The sequence below is a fragment of the Rattus norvegicus genome, chromosome 4, assembly GCF_036323735.1.
Source record: "Rattus norvegicus strain BN/NHsdMcwi chromosome 4, GRCr8, whole genome shotgun sequence".
NCBI classification, from domain to species: domain Eukaryota; kingdom Metazoa; phylum Chordata; class Mammalia; order Rodentia; family Muridae; genus Rattus; species Rattus norvegicus.
Window position 1 is genome coordinate 104280994 of NC_086022.1, and position 27974 is coordinate 104308967.

Genomic DNA, 27974 nt, shown 5'->3' on the forward strand with positions numbered 1-27974 from the left:
CAAAATTCACCTCTAGGCTGCCCTTTGGCGCCTACCAGGTGTTTTGTTTTTCTCTATGAGAAGAAACATTCAAATGCCCTGGCTTGGGCACAGATGTCAAAGCCTGAAACCAACAGGAAATGTATATGTGAAGTGGAGCGAGCAGGTGTTTCTGAAACTGTTTACCTTTATCCACACCACGCAAACTTGCTTGTTTTGAAAACTTACTTTATCAAATTTAGCTCATTCTGCACCAAAGTTACTGATTAACCAATTAAAAATAATGCACTCCTAATACCAACAGTCTAACAGCACCTAAGGCATAGTTTTTAGAGATCACTTTCAGAGTAATAGGATTAATCAAGTAGGGAAAATGCATTTCTTTGTTTGCTTGCTTATTTGTTTTTTAGATAGGGTTTCCCTGTATAGCCCTGGCTAACCTAGAACTATGTAGACCATGCTAGCCTAGTACCAATAGATCCACCTGCCCCTGCTGTGACTAAAGGTATGCACCACCACACTGGGCTGGAAAATGTCCACTTAAGGCTCTGTCCTGCTTAGTTTCTATTCTGAGACTTGATTCAGCAAGAATCTGGACACCAACACATGTAACTAAGTTCAATCTTCAAAGCAGAAGCTAAGCTGAAGAGCTGACTGCTAGATATCATGCAGCATTAGCGTGGGAGGAACCAGGGCTCGCTGCACAGGGATGTGTAACAGAATGGACTTGTGAGGCCCTTGTCAACCATCACTGAGCTGGTCAGTCTGCCTTCCTCTATGAAGCTTTTTCTAGGCACTCTGATGTTTACTAGGCAGTTTATCTAACCTCGAGACTAAGGGAAATGAGAAAATTCCAGTCCCTTTTAATGCTCATCAACTCCCATACAACTCAATAGAGCAGCTGGGAGTGAGGACGCCTGTGCTCAGCTATACCGCCCTCACTCAGACAGAAAAGACCAACACCGCAGCAAAGGTCTCAGGAGCACGTGTCCTTGATCCAATAAAGGAGACAACGGGAACATTTACCTGGTTGTCTCCGATTCCTGAGTGGATCCCACTTATCTGATATAAATTAGTCGGGCCAAACTGATTCCCATCAGTACAAATTCTGTAGTGAAGACAAAGGATCACAATGGCACAATCATGTTTATTTCAACCTTCAAACAGCACAAAGAAGTGACAGCTTCTGATACCAAATCATACAAGGGTTATTGGAGGAACAAAACAATACTAACATAAAGAAAATCATTCAAACAACAAAAGTAAGTGCTTTACATCTCAGACAATGCTGTGTGCTTGCTGCCAGAGGGCGTTTCCACCAGGGGCTTCCAACAGCAGGACCAAAGCAAAGCCAGGATCCGAGAGAAGGTGCATTCTCACCTGGGAGTTTATACCCAAGTCACTACAAACCCGACTGCTCCACTCAGAATTCCTGAAACCTGATCTTAAAACCTAACTAAGATTTGGGAGTGGTAACAATGAAAACAACCTCAAAACAGAAGAGTGTGGCAAGAAAGTAAACAGTAAACAAGGTTTCCCATAAGGCATCAGGAGACCTGCTGGCTGACTCCTCACTTTTCACCAGCTTAGAAAAATGTTACTTCTCAGCAAACCCAAAACTTCAGAAGGTGAACCAGTAGGTTCAGTCAAAGCTTTCAGAGACAGTCCTGATCTCTTATTTTTATTTATACATTTTTTTGTTTTTGGTAAATGTTTCATATAAAACATAAAATCAAGTTCTATTTTATAAAAAACTGAATATTTTAATAGTAAAAATATATATTTAAATTTCTTTTTAAAAAGACACATAGCAATACTTCATAAGACTGGATTTGACTACCCCACCCCCACGGCCAGCCATCCACTCTGGCACTGTGGACAGCTACATGAAGGTACATTAAGGCAAAGGCTCCTGGTGAGGCATGTCCACTGTGCCTGGGCTGGAGACTCAAAGTGAGCACCCTGCTCCTCGCAGGGTTAGAAGGGCTTCTCCCTCACGTTCACTGAGCCATCCTGCATCCCGAAGTAGACTCTCTCTGCCATGTTGATGAAAAGTCCTGTGTCCACCACGCCTGCAGAATGAAGAATCGGTACATTTAAGTTCAGCTTCCCAAGACCAGGCAAGCATCAAGTGTCCCTGAGAGCAAACATCACAAGCCAGCACCAGACAAAACTGGGGTCATCTTTGTTCCTTCCTGACACCTCTTCCTTCCACTACATCATGGCTTGCTCTGTGTACCTAAATGTGCCAGCTTCATCCCACTGTAGACCCTCTGCTCAGGTTGTCCCCCTGCCCTGCCGCTCCTCTTCACCCTTCCATGAACCTGCTAAAGAGACCCTCCCAGACTACGCTTGTGATATCACTCCTCCCAGGTATGTTCAGTCAACTACCATCCTTGAGAGTCTTCCTCAGAGAAGGAGAAAATCACAAAGCATACACCTGATAAAGGAGTCACATCAGAATACGGTTCCTAAGCCGCTAAGTAGCAAAAACCCAATAAAAGAACTAAATGGGGGGCTGGAGAGATGGCTCAGCAGTTAAGAGCACTGACTGCTCTTCCAGAGGTCCTGAGTTCAATTCCCAGCAACCACATGGTGGCTCACAACCATCTGTGATGGGATCTGATGCCCTCTTCTGGTGTGTCTGAAGACAGCTACAGTGTACTCATATACATTAAATAAATAATTAAAAAAAAAAAAGAACTAAACAAAGACTTCTTAAAAGAAGCAAACTCAAAAAGCATTCAAGCTCACTAGTGACAGGGCATGACAACTACTCCATCACCAGGATGAGTAAGGACAGGTGACCAGAATGTGGAGGCACAGACAGGAATATTCCTGAAGCCATCATCCAGATCCTGGTTCAATGAGAGACTCTGACTCAAATTAGAAAGGACACAGCTGGCTTCTGCACATACATACATGGGTTACACACATGCACTTGCATGCTCCTGCACACACTTGTATTCACACAACTTGCACTCACACACACATGCACACACACATAGTAGCATGAATAGATCACCACATTGTTCGTGCAAGCATACTAACAGTGGAATACTCAGCAATGAGAACTAACTAACTATACATGGCCTTCACAAAAACTGTTCACATATATGCATACATTACAGTGGGTCAACTCCGGCCAACTGTCAAAGAAAACGGAAGTGAACCCAGTGTGTAGAGAAACATGGGCCAGCACTGGTAAATTGGCACTCTTATGTGGGGAGCAATTTAATGTCATCTTATAAAATCAGTCTAGGGGCTGGGGATTTAGCTCAGTGGTAGAGCGCTTGCCTAGCAAGCACAAGGCCCTGGGTTCGGTCCCCAGCTCCCTGCCAAAAAAAAAATAAAATAAAATAAAATAAAATCAGTCTAATGTTTTGATCTGGTAGTTCCATGCTAGCACAGGATACAAAATGCAGCAGGGATCTGGTCAAGTAAACTGGGTTACACAGCCACAAAATTGAAATATCACCATTACTTTTTAAAAAGAGTTATTATATATAATACACACACACACACACACACACACACACACACACACACACACACACACACACACAGAGCTGTCTTCAGACACACCAGAAGAGGGCATCAAATCCCATTACAAATGGTTGTGAGCCACCATGTGGTTACTGGGAATTGAACTCAGGACCTCTGTTACAGCAGTCAGTGCTCTTAACCTCTGAGCCATCTCTCCAGCTCTTACCATTTTATTTTTTTTTAAGTAAAGGTCAGGGGCTGGAGAGATGGCTCACCAGTTAAGGGAACTGACTGCTCCTCCACAGAACCCAGGTTCAAATCCCAGCACCCCATATGGCTCACAATAGTCCATAACTCCAAGATCTGACACCTTAACACAGACATGCATACTGGAAAAAACACCAATGCATGATAGATAGATAGATAGATAGATAGATAGATAGATAGATAGATAGATAGATAGATAGATAGATAGATAGATAGATAGATAGAGACACAGACACAGACAGAGACAGAGACAGACAGACAGACAGAAGTAATGTTATCGCTTATGAGTCAAAATGAAGATAAGAAAGAGGGCAGAGTACAACCTAAGCATGGTATGCCCTTACTTGAGTTAAAAGGGGTGAGGCAGGGGAGTTTCAACTTGTGTTTTTGTAAAAGATCAACTCAGAATAGGCCATACAATTCCCTTAGTAACACTAGCTGCCTCCAGACAGGGTAACTGGTTGCCTGATGATTGGTTGGGGTTAGGGTTGGAAAGCGCTAGCCACTGTTTACCCATAATGTTGAACAAGGGGTAAAGGATATAAAGGGACAAAAGAACAAAGGGTAAGTTAAAACATCCGTGGACAGCCCTCAATACGCTGGCAAGACAGAGGCTGAGTCACTGAAGGATGAAGGTCCTGACACAAACCTAGAGATTTCTGAGGATGGACAAAGCAGTGTTCAACACTCATTTTGATCAGCACCTCTGTAGCACAGCCTAGAAGCTTCAATCTGGCCCCAGGGAAAGTCAACCCCACTTCAAAAGCTATAAAGAAAGTCTAAGGCAGCAGTCTAAGGCATGATTCTGGAGCCTCAAATTAATGAGTTGCTAGGAGGGACTGATTCCCCTCACCCCAAATAAACTCCAGAAGAAAAGGCAGAGCATGCTGAATGAGGGCAGAGGCAGGACCCATGAGACACAAATGGAGACTTTTCTCTGCATGTCTGCCTCGTGCAAATGAACCTGGGAGACACAGGAAAGCCTGCCATGCCCTTGCCCTGCGAGTCTGTCTAATATAATAGGTTAGAAATAAGTGAAAAGGAGACAAACCAGGGTGGTCCTGTGGTCACAGTCCGTCTTCCTCACACTACACTGTAACTGCAGTCTCCAGTGTATAGTCTTCATGCATAGGAGAAACCAAGAAAGGCCTCAGGAAGAGTAAGAGAGCCCCCTAGTGGGCTCAGCAGGAACCGGCTTCCCACTCCACCCTGGGTCAGTCTGCATTAACCAGGCAGGTGCACTCTGCCTACAAAGCATGACCTCCACATCATCATCCTCATTCCCTCTTGGCCTTTTAGAGAGGCAACACTAAGCAATAGAGTGGTTCATCTGTTTCACTTAACGGATGAGGGAAAGATTGTCAGAAGACTAAAGACGACAGGGGCTGGACTTGGAAGAAGAAGCTGCCTTATTGCACAGCATATATTCAAACTGGTTTCATTCCCAACCAGCACAAATAACTTACAGTCTAGAAAATAAAAATAAAAACAGGCAGTGGTGGTACAAACACACCTTTAATCACACCGATCAGGAGGCAGAGGCACACAACCTGTGTTCAAGGCCAGCCTGCTTTACAGAGTGAGTTTCAGGACAGCCAGGGAACAGAGAAACCTTGTCTTAAAAGAATAGGGGGGCTTGTCAGTGGGCATTGAGATGAGATTTCATGTAGCCCAGGCTGGCTGCAAACTGATTATGTAGGCAGGAAGTCCCTGACCTCTGATCATCCACCTCTACTTCCAAAGTTCCAGGATTACAGTCATGAGTCCCTGCGTGGGCACAATCTAGTGGTTCATTAGTGGAGACAGCAGTACATCCTCCCCTAGGGACTTTAGTCATCAAGCACTGTTTTAAGAGGTGACCTAATTCATTTAATCCCCACAGTGACCCCACGAGGTGGGTACTAGTTTTGGCCCTTTTTAAAAAGGAGAAACTGAGGCATGGAGCTGTTTGATAGGGGACATACTGCTCATACTGCTAGAGCATGGCAGGGTTAAAAGTCCATCCAGGCAGTCTGTCCCAGCATCCACTCAGACACTGCACTCTGAAAAACTGCCCAGCTATGGCTTCGATTGCTCGACTGCATGGAGAGCGATGCCTTTCGGTCACCTCCTCCTGTATATCCCTCCTACATCTGACCTGCCAGACTGAAGCCTGAACACCAATTCATCTCTATCCAGCTCACCCAGCCTTCACCCAGGTAGGTAGGTCCTCAACTCCTACGATTATCCTGTGGCATAAAGTCTATGCTTACACATACAGTCTCACTTGAGCGAGTGAGCGTTCAAGTTCAGGGTCTTGGGGCTGGAGAGATGGCTCGGCGCTTAAGTGAGCACACTGATCTTGTAGAGAACCAAGTTCAATTCTGAGCACCCAAAGCAGAAGGCTCACAACTAGCTGTAACTCCATCTCCAGGAGATCAGACGCCCTCTTCTGGTCCCTATGGGCACCTGCACTTAAGTGCACATACTCACACATATAATTAAAAATAACACAAATCTTAAAACTTCAAGAGACAGAAAACCTAGAGCTCTCACCTTGATGTCGTAGTTGTTAGGCAAACCACTTAGCTTAGCTCTGGGCCCATGTGGTCCCCTGTTAACTACCTCATCTAAGTGGGAATTTAATAAAACCTTTTAGGATGCTAAGCACTGTCTAGAAGACGTGATCATGTACACAGATCAATACCATATCTAAGAAACCACCCTACCTGACAAAGCAACCCCTGTGGACTGGACTTTTGCTGTTCCTCCAGCAGAAGCAGCACTTCAGCATCTGCAGACGTGGCTTCACACAGCCTCCCCCAGGTTTACATCAGCTCTAATCTAGGACTAATTCCATGTAATACAGGCAAGGCATCTTGCCTATGATACACAACCAGTGAATGCAGGTGAACTGAGTCACCTCCTCCACAAAGGTCGAAGAGGCTGCATCAGCCTCCTGGAAAAGGGAGGGGTCTCTCCCGGGGATGGTGACCTTATTTGAAAGCAAGCACCTCTGACTGCCATCAGCTTGGAGGCTATCCCAATGCCAACAGACTATAAAATATATATACATCAGCACTATTTCACAAACCAGGGGGAGGGAGGTGACTCAAGTACAAAACCTCAGACATGGTATAAACTGAGCACATGGTCATGCTGCCTTCTGTGGCCTGAAGAGGGGGTAGTTATGAAGGGAGACACTAGGTGACATCCAGGGAACACCCAGCTTACCTGGAGTCATCTTGATAGCTGTGTTCACTTCACCCCATTTATGTACCCGATCGAACTTCCAGTCCAGGATAAAATTCCCATTATCTGTCACCACAGGCCCCTAGAAGACAATTTTCCAATGACCAAGGATGAAAACACAGGTAGGCAAAAGCAAGAAAGATGACAGCCAGACAGATGTCCTTGCTCTGTGCTTCCTAGAAGGTGGCTCCATGAAGCAGAGATGAGCAGGCACTTTGGAGTCCTACAGACTATGATTATGTCTTAATGCCATTGAATTCTCTGAAACTTGTTTCTTCAGTGGCAAAAAGGGGGACAGAGATGCAAATGGGAAGGGCTCAAGGCAGTGACATTTTCAACTTAGCAGAGTGAAAACCGAGAGTATTGCCTGACAACATGGCTGCATCTCCAAGCTTAGCACAAGCAGCAGTGCTGTAACGTAAGGCTGCCTGCCTTCTCGCAGCACACCTTCTCCATCGGCAAGTCTCATTAAAAGGATGGGCGGACAGACAGATAGGTGAGGGGACGAACAGTTTAGCTCTGAATCCAGAATTCCTCAACACCACTGGACACTAGAGAAATCAGATTGCTTAGTAACATAAATGTTGACAGTACACAGGCAGAGGTAAGTAAGTAGTAAGACTCCTCTACAGCCTGGCATGGAGCAGTTAAAACTGTACAAAGGCAAACCAGGTGTGGTGGCTTCTATGTCTTATCCCAGCACTTGGTAGGAGGCAGAAAGATCAGGAGTTCAAGGTCATAGCAAGTTCAAGGTAGCCTCTCTAAGTACTAAGATAAGGTGCTGCATAACCAGTTATCCCAGCTTCTTTCTAAAGAGAAGTCAACAAAGTATGTCAGGGCAGTTATTAATCATTTCATTTTCTCTATCTCCCAAATTTTTCTAATAGCTACACATAGCTACACATATTTCAGTTTGGGATCATTACATTTGGTTGTTTATTTAAATATGAAAGAAAAAGTTCTTTGTAACCCAGACTCAGAAGCTAAAGAGAAACATCTCCACGGGGTATCACATGTTCACACCACCACCACCCCCAGAAAGTCTACCTCCTTAGTGATGAAGTACTTGCCTAGCATTTCCTGAAGCCTTGAATCCAATGCCTAACTGGAAAAAAAGAGAGGGTAGGGCTACCTTGTACAGAAAGTTCCTGGAAAAAAACCATCTTCCTCTAGCCTTCTGTACTTGGATTGACCAATTGGAACTTCAATGGCTTTGGAGTTTAGTATAGACTGCTACTAATCCACAGGCAGAATATCTTGGGCCATCTATACTCTTTGAAAGGCAAATGCACTGTGGTTCACACCAATCAAAAGGCTAAGAATGCTACCAGAGCTAGGGCAATGGTGGGGCTTGCCTTTAATCCCAGAGGCAGGCAGCTCTCTATAAATTTGAGGCCAGCCTGGTCTAGAGCTAGTTCCAGGACAGAAATGGGGGGGGGGGGGGGAGGTAAAATTTCCCCATTTTTCTATGACCTACCTACCTGGTGTTTCCAATGTATTTGAAAAGTGTCGGGGTTGGGGATTTAGCTCAGTGGTAGAGCGCTTGCCTAGGAAGCGCAAGGCCCTGGGTTCGGTCCCCAGCTCCGAAAAAGAAAAAAAAAGAACCAAAAAGAAAAGTGTCATTTGTGACCTTTGTTTTGTCTCTGTACAAATTTAAAAGTGTTACCTCACTGGAATGCAGAATTTGGAATACCCAAATGTGTGTTCCCAGGCCACAGTTATTCCTATTTGCTCTAAAGTAAAATTATCTCTTATCCTCTTTGAGATGAGAGTTGTACTCTTGCAATGATAGCCTCAGAAAGAATAAAAGAAAAAAGAAAAATACCACACCACAAACCCTGGAAAACTTTGTCCCCTCAGAGCTTCCCAAAAGACAGTGTTTAGAGGCCATTCACAGGGCAGTCCAGACCTCAAGCAACCCCGAGCAATGTCAGGAAAGAACCACGCCCCCTACTATGGAGGAAACTGAGAGGTTAAGCGAGCACCAAAGGCTTCAGGACCTAACTGACACAGAAAGAACAAGAGCAGCACACTGAGTCAGGGTGCTCTGGCCACTTACTGCCTTGTTGACAGCCATTCGAAGTTCCACCTCACCCCCAAACTTCTGGGTCACAGCTCGACTCACTGGGACATAGGCCATTGGGATGACTTCAATAGGAATCCCCTTGTGCCACCGATCCCCAAGGTTCTTTGAATCTTTCCTGGGAAAAATATCAATGAAATTAAATAAGTTCAACATACAAAACCAAATTCAGGCTAGGGGCTACCTAGACAGCTGGAGGGGAAAGAGACTAGGACAGTTCAGGGCTGCTTTACACTAAAGAGACTTGATAGACAAAAGTGATAAAATCTGCTCTGATGGTTTGCCAGCTAACCCCCGCCGTCCTTGCAGCTGTGGTATTTCCTGAGTAATACAAATGCAGACAGCTCTTCTAACAAGTTCAGAACACTGCCTCCTCTCTCAGGCTCCCAGAAAGAGAATCAGCCCGGTCAAAGACTGAGCATAACACAGTCATGTGTGGAAAAGCCTGACCCCAGAGGAAGCAGGATGTGCTGAGTCACCACCTATGGACGGTGCTTGCCCTGCTTCCTGAGGCTCCCTGTGAAAACCTAATGAGTAACACATGCAGAGGAGCTCTGGCTACAGGGTGACACTGCTTCCTCCCCATCCCCAAACATGAAGGCCCAGCTCAATGCAAGAGTGCTGGGTGCTGTGGTGATTAGCAGAGTCACTGCCTGTCATCCTAGAGAGCAGGTAATCCTCCTACATTCCTCCACAGGCTTCCTCCTCTAACGTGGGAACCCATACACCTTCTCGGTTCAATCGAAAAACCCTGGAACAGTACCTGAAATCAGCGATCACAATGAAGCGACTGGCATAACCAGCCACAATCTTCTCCTGGGTCAGGCAGCCTCTGACAGGAAAAAAGAGTGAGATCATCTTCATTTGAGAAGTAGGATCAGATGTGGGTGTCCCAAATGTGTTCAATCCTGATACTTAAAGAGAAACTGGCTTCCATTTTTAAAGAGCCATCCTCGCTCCTATAATGCTACTTTCTAGTAAATGAATACAGAAACATTTGCCTGTGTCTGGTAGAAACCTAGAAAGTAGACAATGGCTCTATTCAGGCTAAGCACTTCCCCTCCAACAGGCATCTAAGAAGCACTGTGTGAGGGAGATGACTCTGGACATGTCCTGAATAGATGCCCAGTTTGGAACACCTGCCCTGTGGACTATGTGACAGCACCAGGCCAGCCATACTGAACTGTCTGGCCTATTGCTACTGCTCCCTAGAAAAATCACTTCACACCCGCAACAAGGATTATGTAATACATTTTAAAAAGTGAACATGTTTCCAAATAATAAATGTTTCCAAATAAAGGAAGAGGACCCTCCAAGTGGTTACAGGCTTCACAGCTTTAACACAAAAGGCACAGACCTAACCGTCTAACCCAGGAATGCACTGTGTGTAGACAGAGACCATCTCACTGAAAAGGCCCAGGTTACCTGTCAGCAGATAAACACTAATGATCAGAAATGCTAGCTCAACGGCATATGGTATCAGGGTGCTGACAGGAAGAAAAACTCATGTGTATCAGGAACAATTGTTTACTCAGTACTCCATTTCGCTTTGCTAAGGGTTAGCTGACAGTCTCTTTAGCAACAAAGTCCCCACAACACTCACCCACCACCCTTGATGAGATTGAGCTCAGCATCCACTTCATCAGCACCATCGATGGCAAGGTCGATCTGTGGAGGCAGGGAGAGAAGAGCCTCATGAGCTGAGACAGATACTGTGGGGCTCCTGATCAAGCAGGGGTAGCTCATCAGTTCTCAGCAACACCGTTAGGCAGGCCCACTCAATCACCCAGGAGACTAAGGCCCCGCAGAGTAAGGTGCTTTGCTGGAGACACAAGGGAAGGGAGCTGAGGGCCTAAGACATACACTGTCCAGTTCTTAACCACTACAATTGCTTCCTTCACTCTCCATAAACAAAGTAAAATTGTGAGCATGCATTCCCAAAATAGGCACCATCATTCATTCCCAAAGAACTTAAATATTGGTTCTGAGGTGGCAGGTAAGGGCAAAACATTTAAGAGACTGCAGTTTGGGGCTGCCCAAAAGACCACAGACAGCGGGACTGGTGCATTCAATTCCCGGGAGACCAATAATGAAAGAGCAGAGTAAAACCGATCCCAAAGACAGAACTAACATGGGCATATAGAGGCAATTTCTCAAATGAACAAGATTACATGAAGACATCTCCACAGACGACAAACATTCAATGCACTCTTACACTGGAAACTATTTCTGCCCACAGAACTCCTCCAGGAGGTCCTTCCCAATTTTCACCAGGCACTTCATGGCATGAACTGCTACACCCTGTCCAAGACTCACTCCATGCCCATTCCACTATCCCAATCACTCAGAAAGTCTGAGCAATACCCATGTCGCCCACATACCCATATCTACTACCTTCCCCCCAAAGATCCTCTGTTGGCCCTGCCATGGAGCCTGGACAGCTAACCACAAACCTAGCCTCCCTCTTACTGTAACACTGCTCTAGAGCCTTGAGTGCACAAGTTAAAATTCTGCTTCTGCCACCTAAGCAAATGACATACCCTTTCTATATCTATCCCCTGGGACAGTTACAGTACTATCAAGATTAAACTTAGCCCCACACCTAATGACAGCTCAGGAGTTCCTGGGGTGACAAGGGTGCTGCTCACTCTCCAGAGCTCCAGTCCCTACTGGAATAAATAGCCTTGAATTTAACAGTCTTTTTCCACAAATATTAGCTTTAATTGGTTTTCAAGTGGCTACAACTACCTAAGGTATGACTTTTTCCTTAGCTTAGGTGTGAGCTCCGCAGGCTGGCACACTTATAAGAAGGGAATTTCAGGAGACCATGGACCAACCCTGGAACTCTCCAAATCCCCTTTACTATGCCTGTACTAAGCCCTGAAGCCTAAGTCTTTGGGAAGCTAAACCTGTACTATGCCTACACTGCCACTTCTTTGCTTGTGAGTTTAGTCAGAATTAATACTCAAGGCCCCTGAACAAAAGTGAATATTGGCTCATGTCTTCTGGACCTACCAAGATAGCTGGAGTCCATGAACAACTAGAAACCACCAAAATAAAAAGGAGACGAGGACAATCAGTCAATCTCTCAATCTCAATCACCCCCCCCCCTCACCTCCGGGTGTTGATCCAGGTCACTGAGGGTTAAGCCATACTGTAGGATAAGCTGCCTGGCCTGGGGAGGACAGAAAAGGCAAGCACAGTCATTTATACTGAAATTGTGACAAGGGTCTGCAGAATTCTTTTGCTATGTCAAACCCTAAAGACTGACCTAGGTTCTCTCATATCCCAAACTTGCTTACTGATAGGCAGGAGATCTATCCCCATGAAGAGCAATACTGACCGCTACTTCATTGCAGGAGCTGGAACCACGCAGCACAGGGGGACACAAGACAGTTCCAGAGGTGAGCTAAGAGCTGTCCCTCCCTGACTTGGGAAACAATACCAGGATGCTCCAAAAACTTCTAACAATACATTTGGGAGGCTGAGACACACAGCCAATTCAAACTCAGCCTGAGTTATCATAGTAATGCCCTGTCTCAAAAGACCAAGGACTGGCAATGGACCTCAGTGGTACAGCATTCTCCTAGCACCTCAAAGGCGGCAGGTGAGATCCTGGCATGAGCAGGGGCAGGAGATCTGAGGCAGGTGCAGGAAGAGCTTCAAGGGTGGAAAAAGTGGAATCCCAGGGAACTAAGCAGATCCTTCCCCACAGTTTCCTCCCTTCCCTCAGACCTCTTCCTCACCCACTGACACACCCAAAACATTCTTTCCTAGAAAACCATGCTGGCCAGCCAGGGAGCCAGATCCTCCTGGCAGACACCACATTCACCCCTCCTGTGGACCCTCTCAGCACCCACCCCGCCCTTCTACGCTTGGGGAGGTGGGGGCCTGCAGGTGTTATGGCCAGCAGGGAAGCCATCAGGGTAAGATAAGAATGAAACTCTGTGTTTGCTTCATCAGCACATATACTAAAACTGGAACGATAGAGAAGATTAGCATGGCCCCTACACAAGGATGACACGCAAATTGGTGAAGTGTTCCATACTTTTGCACACACAAATTCGAAGTGTTCCATATTTTAGCAGAGGATGAGCCTTGTCGGACATCAATGGGAGGAGAGGCACTTGGTCCTAGGAAGGCTCGATGCCCCAGTGTCAAGAAATGCCAGGGCAGGAAGGTAGGAGTGGGTGGGTGGGGGAGCAAAGGGGTTAACACTTGAAATGTAAATTTTAAAAAAATCCAATTTAAAAAAAAAAGAATGAAACTCTGTTCAGCTCCACTTAGTTGGCCATTACTGGTTCAAACTTCCAGAGTCTGACACACCTGGTCATTTGTTTTACCCATATTTAAGCACAGCACAATTTGGGGGGATGAAGAATTTTCTGATAACCACTAACTCAGTCCCATGAGTATAACAGAGAGTAAGACAAGTTTACACTAAAATCCTTTAACGTACACCCAGCTTCTTTCTCAGGATACTGTTGCCTGAGACAGTGCACAGGATCAGGGTCCAGGGACAGTGGCTGAGAGAAGCATAATGCCTGTGGGTGTCAGGGCAGGCCTGGCCGTAGGATAACCAGGAGGTAAACTCCATTCCTTCCCAATCCCTGCAGGACAGGTAAGCGTCTTCTTGGAAGACACAAGCCTGTATGTTTGACTGTCCCTGGCTTCTCTGGTGCTTATCTTATGTAGAGGACTCTTTGCCCTCTATGCTACCCTCTCCCCGTTCCTGATGTCATTCCCAATACTTCTACCTCGAACTCCCCCTCCCCCAGTACTACACCCGGCAGAAACACAAAGTAGCCTCTTCCAGGCAACCACCCAAAGCCACCACACACTCTTAAGATCAACAAGGACAAAACCAGATATCAACCTAGAATTAGAATCATCCCAAAAGCAGATGCCCAAGCACCAGGACACAGTTACAGCCAGGACTCCCTAGTCTCCCCTAGAGACCAGCAGCTCCACTACAGAAGCCTGGAGAAATGCAATAGGGGTGAAGCACAAGACAAGGACCTCAAAATGGCTACTATGACTATGATGAGGGACCTTACTTAAAGAAGATATGGTAAATCCCCTTCCTGTTAAAAGTCCTGGAGACACTAGGGATACCAGGGACAGATCTCAACATAAAGACAACAAACCCAAAGCCAACATCAACTTAAATGGAGAGAAGCTGAAAGCACTTTCACTAAATTCAGGAACAAGACAAGGCTGTCCTCTCTCTCCATATCTATTCAATACAGTACTTGAAGTCTTAGAACAATAAGACAACTGAAGTAGATAAAAGGAACCAAATTGGAAAAGAAGTCAAAGTATCTTTATTTGCAGAGGATGACAGTATACCTAAGGAAACTCCTACAGCTGATAAGGACTTTCAGCAAAGTAGCAGTATACAAAATCAACATACATAAATCAGTAGCCATATCATAAATTATTATCCTATATTCAAATGAGTAAGAGACTGAGAAATAAATCAGGGAAGCAACACCTTTCACAATAGACTCAAATAATATAAAATCTTAGGGTAACTCTAACCAGGCAAGAAGTGAAAGGCTTATATGATTAAAAACAAGTCATTGAATAAAGAAATGGAAGAAAATATCAGAAGCTCGTAAGTTGGCAGGATTGACATAATAAAAATGCTTTTGGACATGTACCAAAGGCAATCTAGAGATTCATTACAATTGCCATCAAAATTCCAGCCAATTCTTCACAGATCTCAAAGGGGTAATTTTCAGCTTCATATGGAACCAAAAAACCCAGGATAGCTAAAACACCCCTGAATAAAAGACCTGCTGGAGGTGTTACCATCTCTGATCTCAGACTGAACGACAGAGCTACAGTAATAAAAACTGTGATTTTGGCATAAAAACAGACATGTTGATCAACTGAATTTGAATAAAGACCCAAACATAAATCCACACACCGATGGACAACTGATTTTTTGATGAAGAAACCAGAAATACACAGTGGAAAAAAGACAGCACCTTCAACAAATGGTGCTGGTCAAATTGGATGGCTCCACGCAGAAGAATCCAAATAGATCCATGTTTATCACCCGGGACAAAACTCAACTTCCAAATGGATCAAAGACACCAATTTAAGGCCAGATACACTGAAACTGATAGAAGAGAAAGTGGGGAATAGTTTTGAACTCAATGGCACAGCAAAGGACTTTCTGAACAGAATATAATTAGCACAGGCACTAAGATCAACAATTAGTAAATGGGACCTCATGAAACTAAAAACTTTATGTCAAAAGACACCATCATCCAAAGCAGCAGCCTACAGAATGGGATAAGATTTTTAGCAACTACACACCAAACAGAGCACTAACATCTAAAATACACTTTACAAGAAAATCAAAAGCCTGGACATCAAGAACACAAATACCCAGTTTTAAAATGGGGTACAGATCTAAATAGATCCCTTTTTTCTCAAAAAAGGGAACACAAATGTTTGAGAAGTGTCCTCAGTCATCAGGGAAAGGCCAATCAAAACCACTCTGAGATTTCTCCTTACGCCGGTCAGAACGGCTAAGCTCAATAACACAAATGACAGCAAGGATGTGGAACAAGGGGAACACGCTTCCGTTACAGCCACTATGGAAATCAGTGAGGCAGATCCTCAGAAAAATGGTAACTATCTACCTCAAGATCCAGCTATACCGATTATGGGCATATGCCCAAAGGATGCTTCATCCTACCTCAAAACACTTGTGCAACCATGCTCATTACTGTTCTATTCGTGATAGACAAAAAGTGGATGTGAAGGTCCCTAGTTCTTACTGAAGCGTAAGAGCTATTAAGAGGCTGGTAGAAAGTAGGTAGGTTATGGAGTTCCTGTGAAGGACCCTAAGGGTTTTCGCCAGCCTTACACTCACCACCTCAGGTCAAGATTAGGCCAAGTACGAGCTTTCCGCCTCGGGTCAAGGCTAAGCCAAGTTCCATTCTCCACCCACAGTTCTCAGGAGGAGCAGGAACACTCTAGAAAATCCGAAGAATATACTAACATAGTCACCTGACCCTCTGGTGCCAGATAGAGTTCGAATGCATGTCATATGCTTGCTAGCCAATAGATTCAAAGGTCAATATGCTTAGCCAATAAGTTTAAACTGTAACCTTGCTGATGCAACCTGTACCCCTAAAAAGTATAAAAACTGCTTGTTATAACCATTCGGGGTCACCTTCCAGTCACTTGACACAAGGGACTGATTGAAGGTCGACCCCAACACACCAGAAAATAAACCTCTTGCATTTACATAGATCTCCATTCTTGGGGGGGAGGGGTCTCCCGGTAGTTAAGACTCATTTTAAGCCTTACAGATGAAGGGACCAACGGATGAAGTGATAAAGAAAATGTAGTATACTTACACAAAGGATTATTATTCAGCTGTTAAAATTAAGTTTATAGGTAAATGAATGAAACTAGAAAAAGATCATGTTAATATTGTTTCTGGCATAATGTTCTATTCTTGTTTTCTTTTTTCCTACATAACAGTTTTATTGATTCTCTGGGAGTTTCACATGTACCCAATCACATTCCTTCCCAGTCCTCCCATGTTCTTCCCCACTTGTGATCTCCTGTCCCCAAAGAAATAAAAACATGAAAATAAAAAAAGTAAAAAAAAAAACAAAAACAAAAACAAAAACAAAAAAAACCATCCTGAATGAGTTAACCCAGACCCAAAAAGACAAATGCAGTATGCATTCACTTATACATGGATATGCCAAGTCTAGCATGACCTTGGTGGAGACAAAATGACATGGTTCCTGCCCCTGGCAAAGGCCTTCATGTGGCTGCCAGGGGCATAAGGCATGTTTGCATGATAATGGACACATTTTACATTCCTCATTTAAGGAGTGTCCTCCCTGTTACAGATGACTCCATGATAATTAGAGACAGCACAGGTGCAGGAGGCAAAGGCTAATATCTTAACAAACGCTGGGACCTTCAGGACAGCTCTTAAAGCTGTGAAAAATAACTTGAAAATACAGGTTCAGGGGCTGGGGATTTAGCTCAGTGGTAGAGCGCTTACCTAGGAAGCGCAAGGCCCTGGGTTCGGTCCCCAGCTCCGAAAAAAAGAACCAAAAAAAAAAAAAAAAAAAGAAAATACAGGTTCAAAAATATATAATTTCTCAAAAAATAAGCCCGTAATATGAATTATATGAGGGGCATCATGAATCTAAAGGAGCAAAGGCAACTACACTGTGAGCCAAATTATCAGAAAGATCCTAAGGAAGGAGATGAAGAGACTTAGGGAGTGGTAGTCTCAGGCGATCCCACCCAGCAAAGGCTTTTGTTTATGCTTACAAGGGCAGACAGATTTCTGAGTTCAAGATCAGCCTAATTTAGGTCCATGTGCTGTAGAAAAAGTAATTTCAGTACAGGTCCCCACCCAGTGAGATTATCGTCTATGCTTAACAGAGGCAGACAGATGACCTCTGAATTCTTTGGCAGTATTAAAAAAAATGTGTGCTTGCTGTCTCCTAAGAATTTAGGGGCTGGGGTCATAGTATGCTGATTCATAGGATAATCAAAAGGAAAGCTGGAGTAAATGATTAGGCTTAGGATCTGCAAGAGATGATGACCTATCCAGACATTTTTAGAATAGCAAGAGAGAACTGCTTGGAGAACTGTCTTGAGCAGAATAGAGAGCTGTCTGAAGACCTCCAGAGAAAGCAGATCAGAGAGGAAGAAAGCAGAACAGAGAGAGAGAGCAGGCTGGAAAGCATAAGCCAGCAGCCTCAACCCATGATTTGGCTTCAGGTTGTTGGCCCAGACACCCCTTCTCTCAGAACCTTATCAAAGCCCAGGCTGGTCCTCAACAGGGATGTTCCTTGTTAAATCTTTGTTAAACATTATAATCCATATAATCACTGAGTTTAGGTAGAGAGTAAGAGACTGGGGATGGACTGGTTCACCTAGGAAGGGAAAATAGGGTAGTTACAAATGGATTTGGGGGAGGGACTGGAACAGGAAGATAAAGTGGGATGGGGAGGGGAGCTGAGAAGAACAGATAAAACTATGGCTTCCAGATTCTACAGTGTTCCCAGCTCTTCCACCTGTACACAGCCATTCTGGGAATACTCAACGTTTCTTATAAACCCAATTGTTTCTCTTGGTTCTGTTTCTCTGAAGAACCCTGACTGAAACAGCTACTGGTGGACAGAATTTTATAAAGTCAGATGAAAACAGAGACTCTCAGTCTACTTACTCTCTCTTTCCCAGCTCGTCTGGTTCCCCATCCAGCTCTGCTATTGCATAGTCTAAGAGTGAACTACACTTACATTAATAACTTCACAAATTCTTTTTGTGAAGTTCCCTTCATCCCTTAACAGGATAATAGTCCCTGAGGCTAAAGACCACACAGTTGACTCTGCACACCCCTAACGGTGCCTAACTCATAAGAAAACATCAAAGTAACTGAAACAAAATTACACCCCATCTGGGCATGGTAGAATGTGCTTTTAATCTCAGCACTCAGGAGGCAGAGGCAGGAAGATGAGTCTACATACCATGTCAGCCAAGGCAACACAGTGAAACCGGTCTTAAAAAAATTCTACCAGAGGAAATCATCTGGGATAACAAAACAAAGCTGGAGTACCCATTCTCAGGAACCCAGAAGACCCGACAGTTGTTAAGACATGGGCGGGGACACAAACGTGAAGTACCTGGAAAGATGTGGGGATGCAGATGAGGTCCAGGTTCTCTTGCTTCACTCTTTCAGCTGTAGAGACAAGAGCCACACTGGTATTGTTCCATTCCCCACAATTGATTTTTTTGTCACACGTGCATTTCTCAAATCCAACCAAAGAGGAAAGGCCCATCTCCCACTGACAGCTGCCTCTGTGGACTCTAGAGGACCTGGGAGGTAAGAATGGCCACTGGAAAAGCCGTTTCAGTGATACTGCTGCTGTTGTCTGCAGTTTGCTAAGAGCTGTTGATACAACCTTTTTAATCCAGATAGCCCAAGAGATGAGTTATAACTATCACCCTTTCTTTGCACACGAGGCAACAGTCACTGAGAAGTAAATTACCTTGGTAATCAGCTAACCAGTGGCTGGAATGTGGTCTTTAGTGGTCTTTCTTCCCTTTTCCCTTTTTTTTTTTTTTGGGGGGGGGGGGGGGGGCAGGGGATGACTTAAGACAGGGTTTCTCTATGTGGCCCTAGCTGTCTTAGAACTCTTTAGACCAGGTTGGCCTTGAACTCAGATCCACCTGCCTCCCTCAGAGCTGGGATTAAAGGTATGGGCCACTACTGGCCTTCTGGCTGTCAACTCTCAATCTTAGCTACAATCCTACCTTGCCTTTCCAGGAAACATCAGAACTTCACTTTATATTTATTAAGAAATATTAAAAAAAAAGAAAGAAAGAAATACAAGAATCTATAGGCCCCAGAGGATGATTAAAGGTTGGGAGAGGGATATATTAATTTTAATTTTAAAACTTTAGGAAATCTTAATTTAATGAGTCTTAAAAAAGCTGTTTTCTAAAAATGTCTAGTCTTTTTGATCAAGTCTGTCTCTTGGAAGGTTTTGATGTTACTCCTGTGAATCCATAGTAACTCCTGTGACCTAGAAACTCTGCATACACAGGGTTAAGGTAGATAAGAACTGGACACTGAATCGCTGATCAGTCATCACCCCTGTAATACAGCCACTTCCTGATCACAACAGGAACCTGTGTTGTACCTCCTAAGCCCTGACCCTTGGCCCTGCCAAAGATGGGCATTTGGGCAGGCCTCTCCCAGCCTTTGTTTTTACCAACAATGAGCAGGGTTGTAGAACCTGTTGAGCAGCCACAGGAGCTGATAATGCCTGAGCCTTCCCTAAGTACAAAGAGGACTCAATCAAAGTGAAGTCAACACCTACAAAAACCAGCCACCAACTGCAGGAGCCTCATCATAGACAGGACACGGTGACCTCAATCAGTCTGTCTGAGAAACACACAGGCTTCAGAGGAAACCTGAGACCAACACAGAAACCCTGCCTCACCTAAGTCAATTTCTCCCCTCTGGCTATACACAATAAACACAGGCATTGTCCCCCCAAAATCAGCTGTAGAGGACGAAGAATTCCTCTTTCCTAAGAACAGAAATACTCAACTAACCTCCGATGAACAACATGCTCTTCCCATCTCTACAAGGCTGAGTGGGAACTGAGACAAACGCCACACCTGCACCCATTCCCTCCCCTTCCTCCACCTCCTAGTCTCACGAAAACACAAGAAACACCCAGTACAGTCTGAGAATGAGAACGCACCTATTCGCTGCACAGCATGGACAATTGTAGAACCACTTCCAATTCCCAGCACTTGGTTATTCTGTCAAAAAAAGGATAGAAAAGTAAAAGTCATTACTATAGTAGTTGTACTAGACTTTTAAAGCATTGAAATCATCATGAATAATAGTACAGGTGCAAGACAGGTACTTGTGCCAACTTCACAGACACGTAACCACTGAACCTCAACGCTGCACTTTATCCTGCTGTCCAGCAGACAGAGCCTCCTCTTTCCTTTCTGACCCTAATACCATCCCCATTCAGCATTCCTCCATATACACACCCCAAATTAATAATTGGTGGCTCAAGTACTTACACCATATAACGACCCCACAGTAACTGAAGCTGGCCTCACAGAAATGGCCTGCAAATAACAGTGAAAGATTCCTGACCAATCTAGGGGGTTGGGGGGGATGGAGGGAGGGAGGAAGGAAGGAAAGGAGTGTGTGGAGCCTGGGTAAGCATGGGAAGCTGGGCCCTCTGGCTTTGTTCTCACACAAGCTCAACTCTTAGAACACAGGAGACTACTGTCTTCATAACTGTAACTCAAGAAAGCTCAGGCTACCACCCAGAACTCTGCCCAAGCCAGCAAAAGAACAGGGTAGCCAGGTAGGGTAGGAAGTGACTTCAGTAGTAATCTTTCTTCTACCCAGCTAACACCAAGGGGCCCTACTTTTCATAGAAGGGAATGAAAGCTTAGGAAGTCTTTATGTGCAGAGCATTTCCATAGCAAGAGTCTGAGCTGGAGGCCTGACACTGTGGGACTGTTAGGTCCAGCCTCACCCCAGAATGCAGATATAATGGTGAAAAGTCCAGGAAGGATTTTACTCCATGTAGCTACACTAAGAAGACACAAAGCAAGCATTTGGCCATCGACAGGGCACTGATGTGAGCTTTGATTTTTGCTAGGAGGGAGGGAGCAAGAAAGACACATAATTAAGCAATGTTAGTCAAACTCTGCTGTTTGATCACTATCACAGTTAAGATGTCTGCTTCGAAGACATCCTTCTTGCTGGAGGAAATAAACCCAGCATGAGATGACTGCTCCTACTTAGGGGGTGACTTCATCACACAGCAATAATTCCCTAGCTTCCAACACTAAGCCTGCCATCCTAAGAAAGAGGAGACACCTGTGGCCAGATGATGGGACCACAAAGAAAATCCAAAACATAACACTAATCATCAGGCTCCCAAGCAACTTCCCAGCACACCCTACTTCAGGCTACGGTAAAACCAACACTGGAACAGCAGCTGACACTGAACACTGCCTGGAATCACAGTTCTCAGCCCATGGGTCTCAACCTAGATAGATATACCAGATATTCAGATATTTACATTATAGTTCATAATAGTAACAAAGTTACAGCTATGAAGTAGCAATGAAAATAATTTTATGATTGGGTGTCACCACAACATGAGGAACTATATTGAAGGATCACAGCATTAGGAAGGTTGAGAAACAATGACCTAGAAAACCCACACTTGCTTTCCACCAAAAAGTGATACCAAGAGGACCTACATATCTTAGTAAGCCAAATTTCACAGCCACCCCTATGACCTAGAGACCCACTAGCTCACTTGACAGATGCGTGCAACAATCCAAGAAAAAAAAACTGTGAAGATTTTGAAGTAAGCCAAAGATTAATAGATTGCTTCAATAGAATTGTAGGACCTGCCTGTATTATGCAATCTTACAAGAGTATGTGCAATTAATTTTACAGTTCTGTACAGGCTGACCTCAACCTGTAGAAAACTGTTAGCATATCTTGTCCATAAAATTTAATTCACTGTGTTCTGAGATGCAACTCGTCATTACCCTACATTTATTATACAATAAATTCTTGTCTTTAAAAATTCATTTAATTTTATTCACATCATTTAATTTAATGAATTGAATAAATATTGATATAAGAAATTATTGTCCTTATCATGTTACCTTACAAAGAAAATCATCTTTCGACCTATTGAACACACACACACACACACACACACACACACACACAACTTCACTTTAAACAATTCAAGGAGTTAGATTGCTGAAAGAGCACGGTTTCTCAAATTTCTTGGAGTGGGGACAACTATTAGCAATTCACTTGGCAAGAGAAAGACTATTGTGAAACTTCCTCGTAGGAGGAAGAAACTAAACCCATAGTATGCACAGGGGTAGGCCCCAAAGCACTAGAGCCCCACATCCCCATGCCTCATTTGGTCCTTCTCAGAATTAAAACTAAAATACAGAAAAAATGACCAACAAGTACAAAGAATTTAGAAAGGCAAACAAATCAAACCCTAATGCCAATCACCCTTAACACACTACAAATGTTTCTAGCTGGTCCTCTCCTACCTACAGTAGACTTCACCCATCATTTTCTGTGGGCTTTTGTGGAGGACAGGGCAACATTAAAAGCCCCTCAAATAAATAGAGGCACTGTACAAGCCGTGGGGTTTTTAAACAAGGGACAGAGGGAAATTCTACTTTTGCAAGGAAATCCTCACATAAGCTTTAGAAAGTCACAAGCACTTAACCCAGAAACTTGAGGCAGTCATCCCTGGCCAGTCTAGTCGCTGTCAGGAACTGGCCTGTGGTCTTGCCTGTTCATCAAGTAGCTAGTTGTCTTCACATGCCAGATGCTTGACGGAGCCACTGTGGGCAAATTTCTTGCCTGCTTCACTATGTATCATGATCAGCAGCAGCTCCTGGGACAATAGAGTAAGGGTCTTCCCGAGGTTTCTGTTGAATTCTTGTAGAGACAGAATCCTCAATGCTGGCAGTAAACAGGCCATCACCCTTACGTGCCCCAGCAAACGGGTGGAAGACAGGGGGTTCTGGATACAGGACACACAGTAGGATTTCTTTTCCTGGGTAGAAATAGCCTGCAAAAGGTGGCTGCAGAAGGAAAGGGATGAGCACTAGGACATGAGGAGATTCAATGGCTGTGTGTTGTTTATTGAGAGAGAGAGTCTCGCTACATACCCCTGGCTGACTTGGAACTATGTAGACCAGGATGGCCTCAAACTCAGAGATCTGCCTGCCTCTCCTATCAAGTGGTGAGATTAAAGACATACACTACACCCAGCAATTTGTGTTTTAAATCTAGGAGGCATCACACCCAGTAATGTATGTCTTTTTTAATCTGATAGAAGCCCAGATTAACATACTCTTCCAAATTCCCCAAACACACCAAGAGATTCATCCCACCAGAGTCACTCACAGATCTCACCTGCTAGGATGCACTCGAGAAAGCAGTGCACCTACTAAAGTCATCAGCTGCCCCACGGACTCAAAATGCGAGGAACTCAAATAAAGGAACCGAACACAATATTTAAAACAGCTAAATGTCAATATGTGAAGTATCCAAACAATGGTGAACACCTCCATTTCTTAAAGCCTGGGTAAACGTAACCTGACAACTGGGAACATAGGACCTAAGCCGAATCTGATTTCCAGACTCCTCACTAGCTCCTATCAGTCCCAGCAGTCAAGTAGCACGAAGGCCAAACTTAGTGCTTCAGACAGGCTCTATTCTAGAAGGTGAACTGCAGGGGTCTGCAGATCCTGCTGCCTTGAAACAAAATGACAGACCCATAAGTGAGTGCCCTAGCGAAAGCCAAAAGGTGAGATGCGGCCTGCAAACTGGCCCAACAGCTGGTAGCCCTTCTAAAGGCAATGCTATACAGCATGCCATCAAGACATCAGGGTAATCTCACGAATCTATGAGACTGGCTTCGGTGGGCTAAGCCTCTTGGTGTATTTGGTGAGTTTGGAATAGTATGTTAGTAAAACAGGCTTCTACCAAATTAAAAACACAAAAATTGCCAGGCATGATGATACACTCCTTTAATCCCAGCACTAGAAAGGCAGAGGCAGGCAGATCTCTTTAAGTTTGAGGCCAGCCTGTTCTACATAGTGAATTCCAGGGCAGTCAGGAATACCTAGTAAGACTCTGTCTCAAAAAAACCAAAATACTAATAATAATATTAATATTATCTGCCCACTAGTTTCCTCAGGCTAAGCCAATCTCAAATCGAAGCCCAGGCACCACAGAGAGCAAAGATGAAGCAACAACCATGAGGATAGCATAGCCGTGTACAGTAACCCATCTGAGGTAACTACACTTAGTATCAGGCAGGTCTGGACCTGGTGACAAAGATTCAACTGAGAATTCAGAGTTCATCTTCACTGAAACAGAAATAGTCACAATGGAATGAATACCAGCAGGCTAGGGAACTGGAAACCCCACACTCAAGAGAGCCTAGGAAAGGGGCCACCAAAACCCACAACCTCCAACCTCCATTCATATCAGTGTTCCCATTCTACACATCTCACTGAACGCTGCCTAAGCAGCTCTCACTGTACACAATGCTGAATGTATAGATAACGTTAACTCTCCTCCCAGAGCTCACAGCGAGTTGGGCGAGAGAAACACAGAGAGGACTAGAACATAGGTCACGCTGAAGTGTCTGGGAGCCGTAATCAGAGGAAGCTGAGTGTATCACACACCTATAATGCCAGTCCCTGGGAGGCAGAGTCAAGAGGATAAAGCTGAATGATGATACACACCTTGGTAGATTTCAAAACCAGCAGAGTCCACATATCAAGTTCCTGCCTTGATATATGCTAGCCTGCTACAAAGAGGGAGGGGAGGGTTTCAAAGCCAGCCTGAGTTTCAAAAGAGGAAGAGGAATTGTCCTCTCCTAGTCTCCTTAGGAAGCCAAGAAAAAACTGAAAGTAGTCCTTTGAATATGGCCAGAACATCCGGTAAAGGCTTGCAGATTTCACTTTAATCGAGTACATAACAATAAAGCAAAGGTCAAGGAGACTTGCACCACTAAACATTAACGGTTTACCTAAGATAACGAGCTTTCCTAAGGTATGGATTTCATTTACCAATCTATTAAGTCACTTCGTGAAGGCATTTTGAAATTCCTCTTTACTAAGTAGTTCCAGTTTTACAGCTGTGGCACTGAATTCCAAACACAGAGCAGTATTACACATTTTACATTCACGCTCATACCCCACAACCCTCCTAAATGTGGAGTATCAAATCTTATGCTAAGATGAGCAAAGAGCTATACAGAACAGAAGAACAGAAGAGCAGAAGAACCCTGCCTGAAACAAAAATGGTGTTCTTCTGTTCAGCAGGCAAGCCGGAGGTTATCAGACCCGGTCCCGCCCACTCAGGCCACCCTCACTCTTGGCCGGGAGATAGATAAAGCTCTAAGAACATCATCTTTGCAAAGTAACTTTGTACAGCACTGCGTTAACAAATGAAAAGAATTCCCTTTAACAGAGATACGGATTCTGGTAACGTGATCTAAGAAATAGGAGTTAACAAATGAAAATAATTCCCTTTAACGGAGATATGGATTCCAGTAACCCGATCTAAGAAATAGGAAACATGACGGAGAAACTTCACCACAGGGCAACAGAAGAAGTACAATTAAGATAATTAACCTGCTACCAGACAGCAAACCCACCTACACTAAGAGTCCACTCAAGGTACCACACCCGCCACTTAACAAACAAATGGGGACTCAACCATACTAAGTAACTGCAAAACATCTGGACCCCGCCTAAAGAGCAGCACCTCCAGATGTGTCCATCTGGCCCTGTCAACAGTAACCTGATGGCTTCTTTGTAAAGACTACACAAGCTCCTCAGCAGGAGGAGCTGAAAAGCATGTTTGGAGTAAAATTTCAAAACACTTCGCAAAACAGCTCTCCACTGGCTTCCCGGTAAGCGAGAAGTGAAGAACAGCAGCCTCGGGGCTCACCATTTTCAATGGGCTTGATTAGGAGGCACGCATTAACAGCCTGACCAAGACTCTAAACGGAGTACTGCCCGGCTCTATTGTGCATCCAGTTCCAGCCGGACAGGAAATCTTTGTAGAAAAGGCTCTAGTTGGGGGAGAGTTGACACCCACCCATTCTCTGTCTAAAAGGCCTTTCAGGGGTTGGAAAGAACAGCGTGGATTCGGGTACAAGGCTCACCCTCTCCCTTCTCTCGCAACCCTCGCCCTTTCAGGAGTCAGGCGCACCCTGGCAGTGCCCTAGGCTGGCAGCACGAAGCCATCACGCCGCCACCAGTTGCCCCACCTTCACGTGGTTCTCCACTGCCGTGTGGCTCGCCAGTTTCTTAGCCTCCTCGGCCTTGGACATCGTGGAGGGGGCCGGGCCGCCCGCGCTCGAGCCTCCCTTGTCGCCGCGGGTCTCCGACTGTGTACGCCCCGGCAACTGCACGTGGGAGCCCGAGAGGCCCCAGTTGTTCCCGCCCCCACCCGAGGCCGCGCCCCCGGCCCGCCCGGGCAGTGGGGCCAGGACCCGCCCGTAGAGGGTGCTGAAGGGCCCGGGGCGCTGCATCCCGCCGCCTCGCTCCAGCCTCTGCGGCCGCCCCACCCCCAACTCCTCCGGAAACCCGCTCGCTTGCGCAACCTGCCCGGCGCGTATTGCTATATGTGTGTTGCTGGGAAATGTAGTCCTGCAGCGACAGTGGTCCCAAGCCCTTCTGCAATCGGGACTACAAGTCCCATAATGCCATCGACCTAGTGTGCAAATCGCCCGCCTTGACTTCAGCATTTCTGTCCGGAAGGTCCGGCTAACTGCTGTCTAGGAAGCTACCTAGGGGTCAAGTGTTTACAGAACCTTTCTGGCTGTATGCATGTTCTAAAAAAAGAAGAGAAAGAGAGACCTATTAAAAACCTGACCTTGTTTGCCCAACAAAGGAAGACGTTACTGTGTTGTAGGCGAGTCCTCAGGCAAGTGGGTCTACCAACGGCTTCTTTATAAATCTTTTAATTACATTTTACTATTTAAGTTGTGTTTGTATGCATGAGTGTGTTCTTGTGTAGGCCAGAGAACAACTTGCAGAAGTCCGTTATCATATCATCTTGGTGGTGACCATCTCAGCCTACTTACAGTGCTGTGATATACACACTTGGTACTCCCAGGTCTTCTGAAGTCTATGTTAGACCTTTACAAACCCAAGATTACAAGTTCAGTCATTAGCTCCTGCCTTGGGCATTGTTCTGCTCTTAGAATTAGAGGCCAAGGTGTCTGAATGGAGCCTGGGTGAGCGAACACAGCCAGTGTGTTGGGCTTCCTTCTCTACCTTTAGTTTGCTTGTATGTAAGGGGTGAGGAATTCTTATCACCACCCTTTACAAGCAGAAGAAACTAGTGCTGACCAAGCCTGAACACTTGGAAATTCTTGGTCTCATCCCGCAGCCTCACTGGCCTGGAACTTGGACTGTTTTTCCTGAGCTGGATTACACCATTGAAAAGGGCTGGAAGTTCTTGTTGTTTTGTTTGTAACTCTGGCTGTCCTGGAACTCTAGACCAGGATGGCCTTGAGCTCACACAGATCAGCCTGCGTTCCTCAGTGCAGGGGTTAACAGCACATGCCTACAAAAGGCACATGACTGCAAACCCCCAAGAGCTGGGCTCTTCCAAGAACTCCTAGGAACAATAACAGACAGGTCTCAGTGCATTTTTGCAACTTAAGCATTCAGGAACCACTTTATAGATTCCTTTGCCAAAAAAGGAGAAGAAAGTTCTTCAGCCACCATTACAAATGTAACTTCAGTAGCCACCAAAATCAGGTGTGCCACTATTGTTCAGACACTTTTTGAAACTCTTGAGGAA

At 44.9% G+C, this 27974-nt stretch overlaps 1 protein-coding gene and 1 non-coding gene across 3 annotated transcripts; one reads left to right on the plus strand and one right to left on the minus strand.

Annotated features, from left to right (window-relative positions):
* Positions 1 to 1087: 1087 nt before the first annotated feature.
* On the minus strand, positions 1088 to 26739 carry Rpia (ribose 5-phosphate isomerase A). 2 transcript variants are annotated; one of them, NM_001108632.1, is made up of 9 exons: positions 26431 to 26725; positions 20317 to 20377; positions 18727 to 18782; positions 12162 to 12221; positions 10650 to 10714; positions 9810 to 9878; positions 9023 to 9164; positions 6946 to 7045; positions 1088 to 2051 (listed from the first exon to the last, which is right to left on the minus strand). In NM_001108632.1, exons 1-9 carry the CDS (start codon positions 26692 to 26694, stop codon positions 1957 to 1959), a joined length of 912 nt encoding a protein of 303 aa, NP_001102102.1. In that variant the 5' UTR covers positions 26695 to 26725; the 3' UTR covers positions 1088 to 1956. The 2 variants fall into 2 exon arrangements, with proteins under 2 accessions (NP_001102102.1, XP_006236690.1); XM_006236628.5 differs by lacking the exon at positions 12162 to 12221 and having other exon boundaries at positions 1107 to 2051; positions 26431 to 26739.
* Positions 12994 to 13098, plus strand: LOC120102574 (U6 spliceosomal RNA). Its single transcript, XR_005504210.1, has one exon. It is a non-coding gene; the product is annotated as a U6 spliceosomal RNA (small nuclear RNA).
* Positions 26740 to 27974: the final 1235 nt, after the last annotated feature.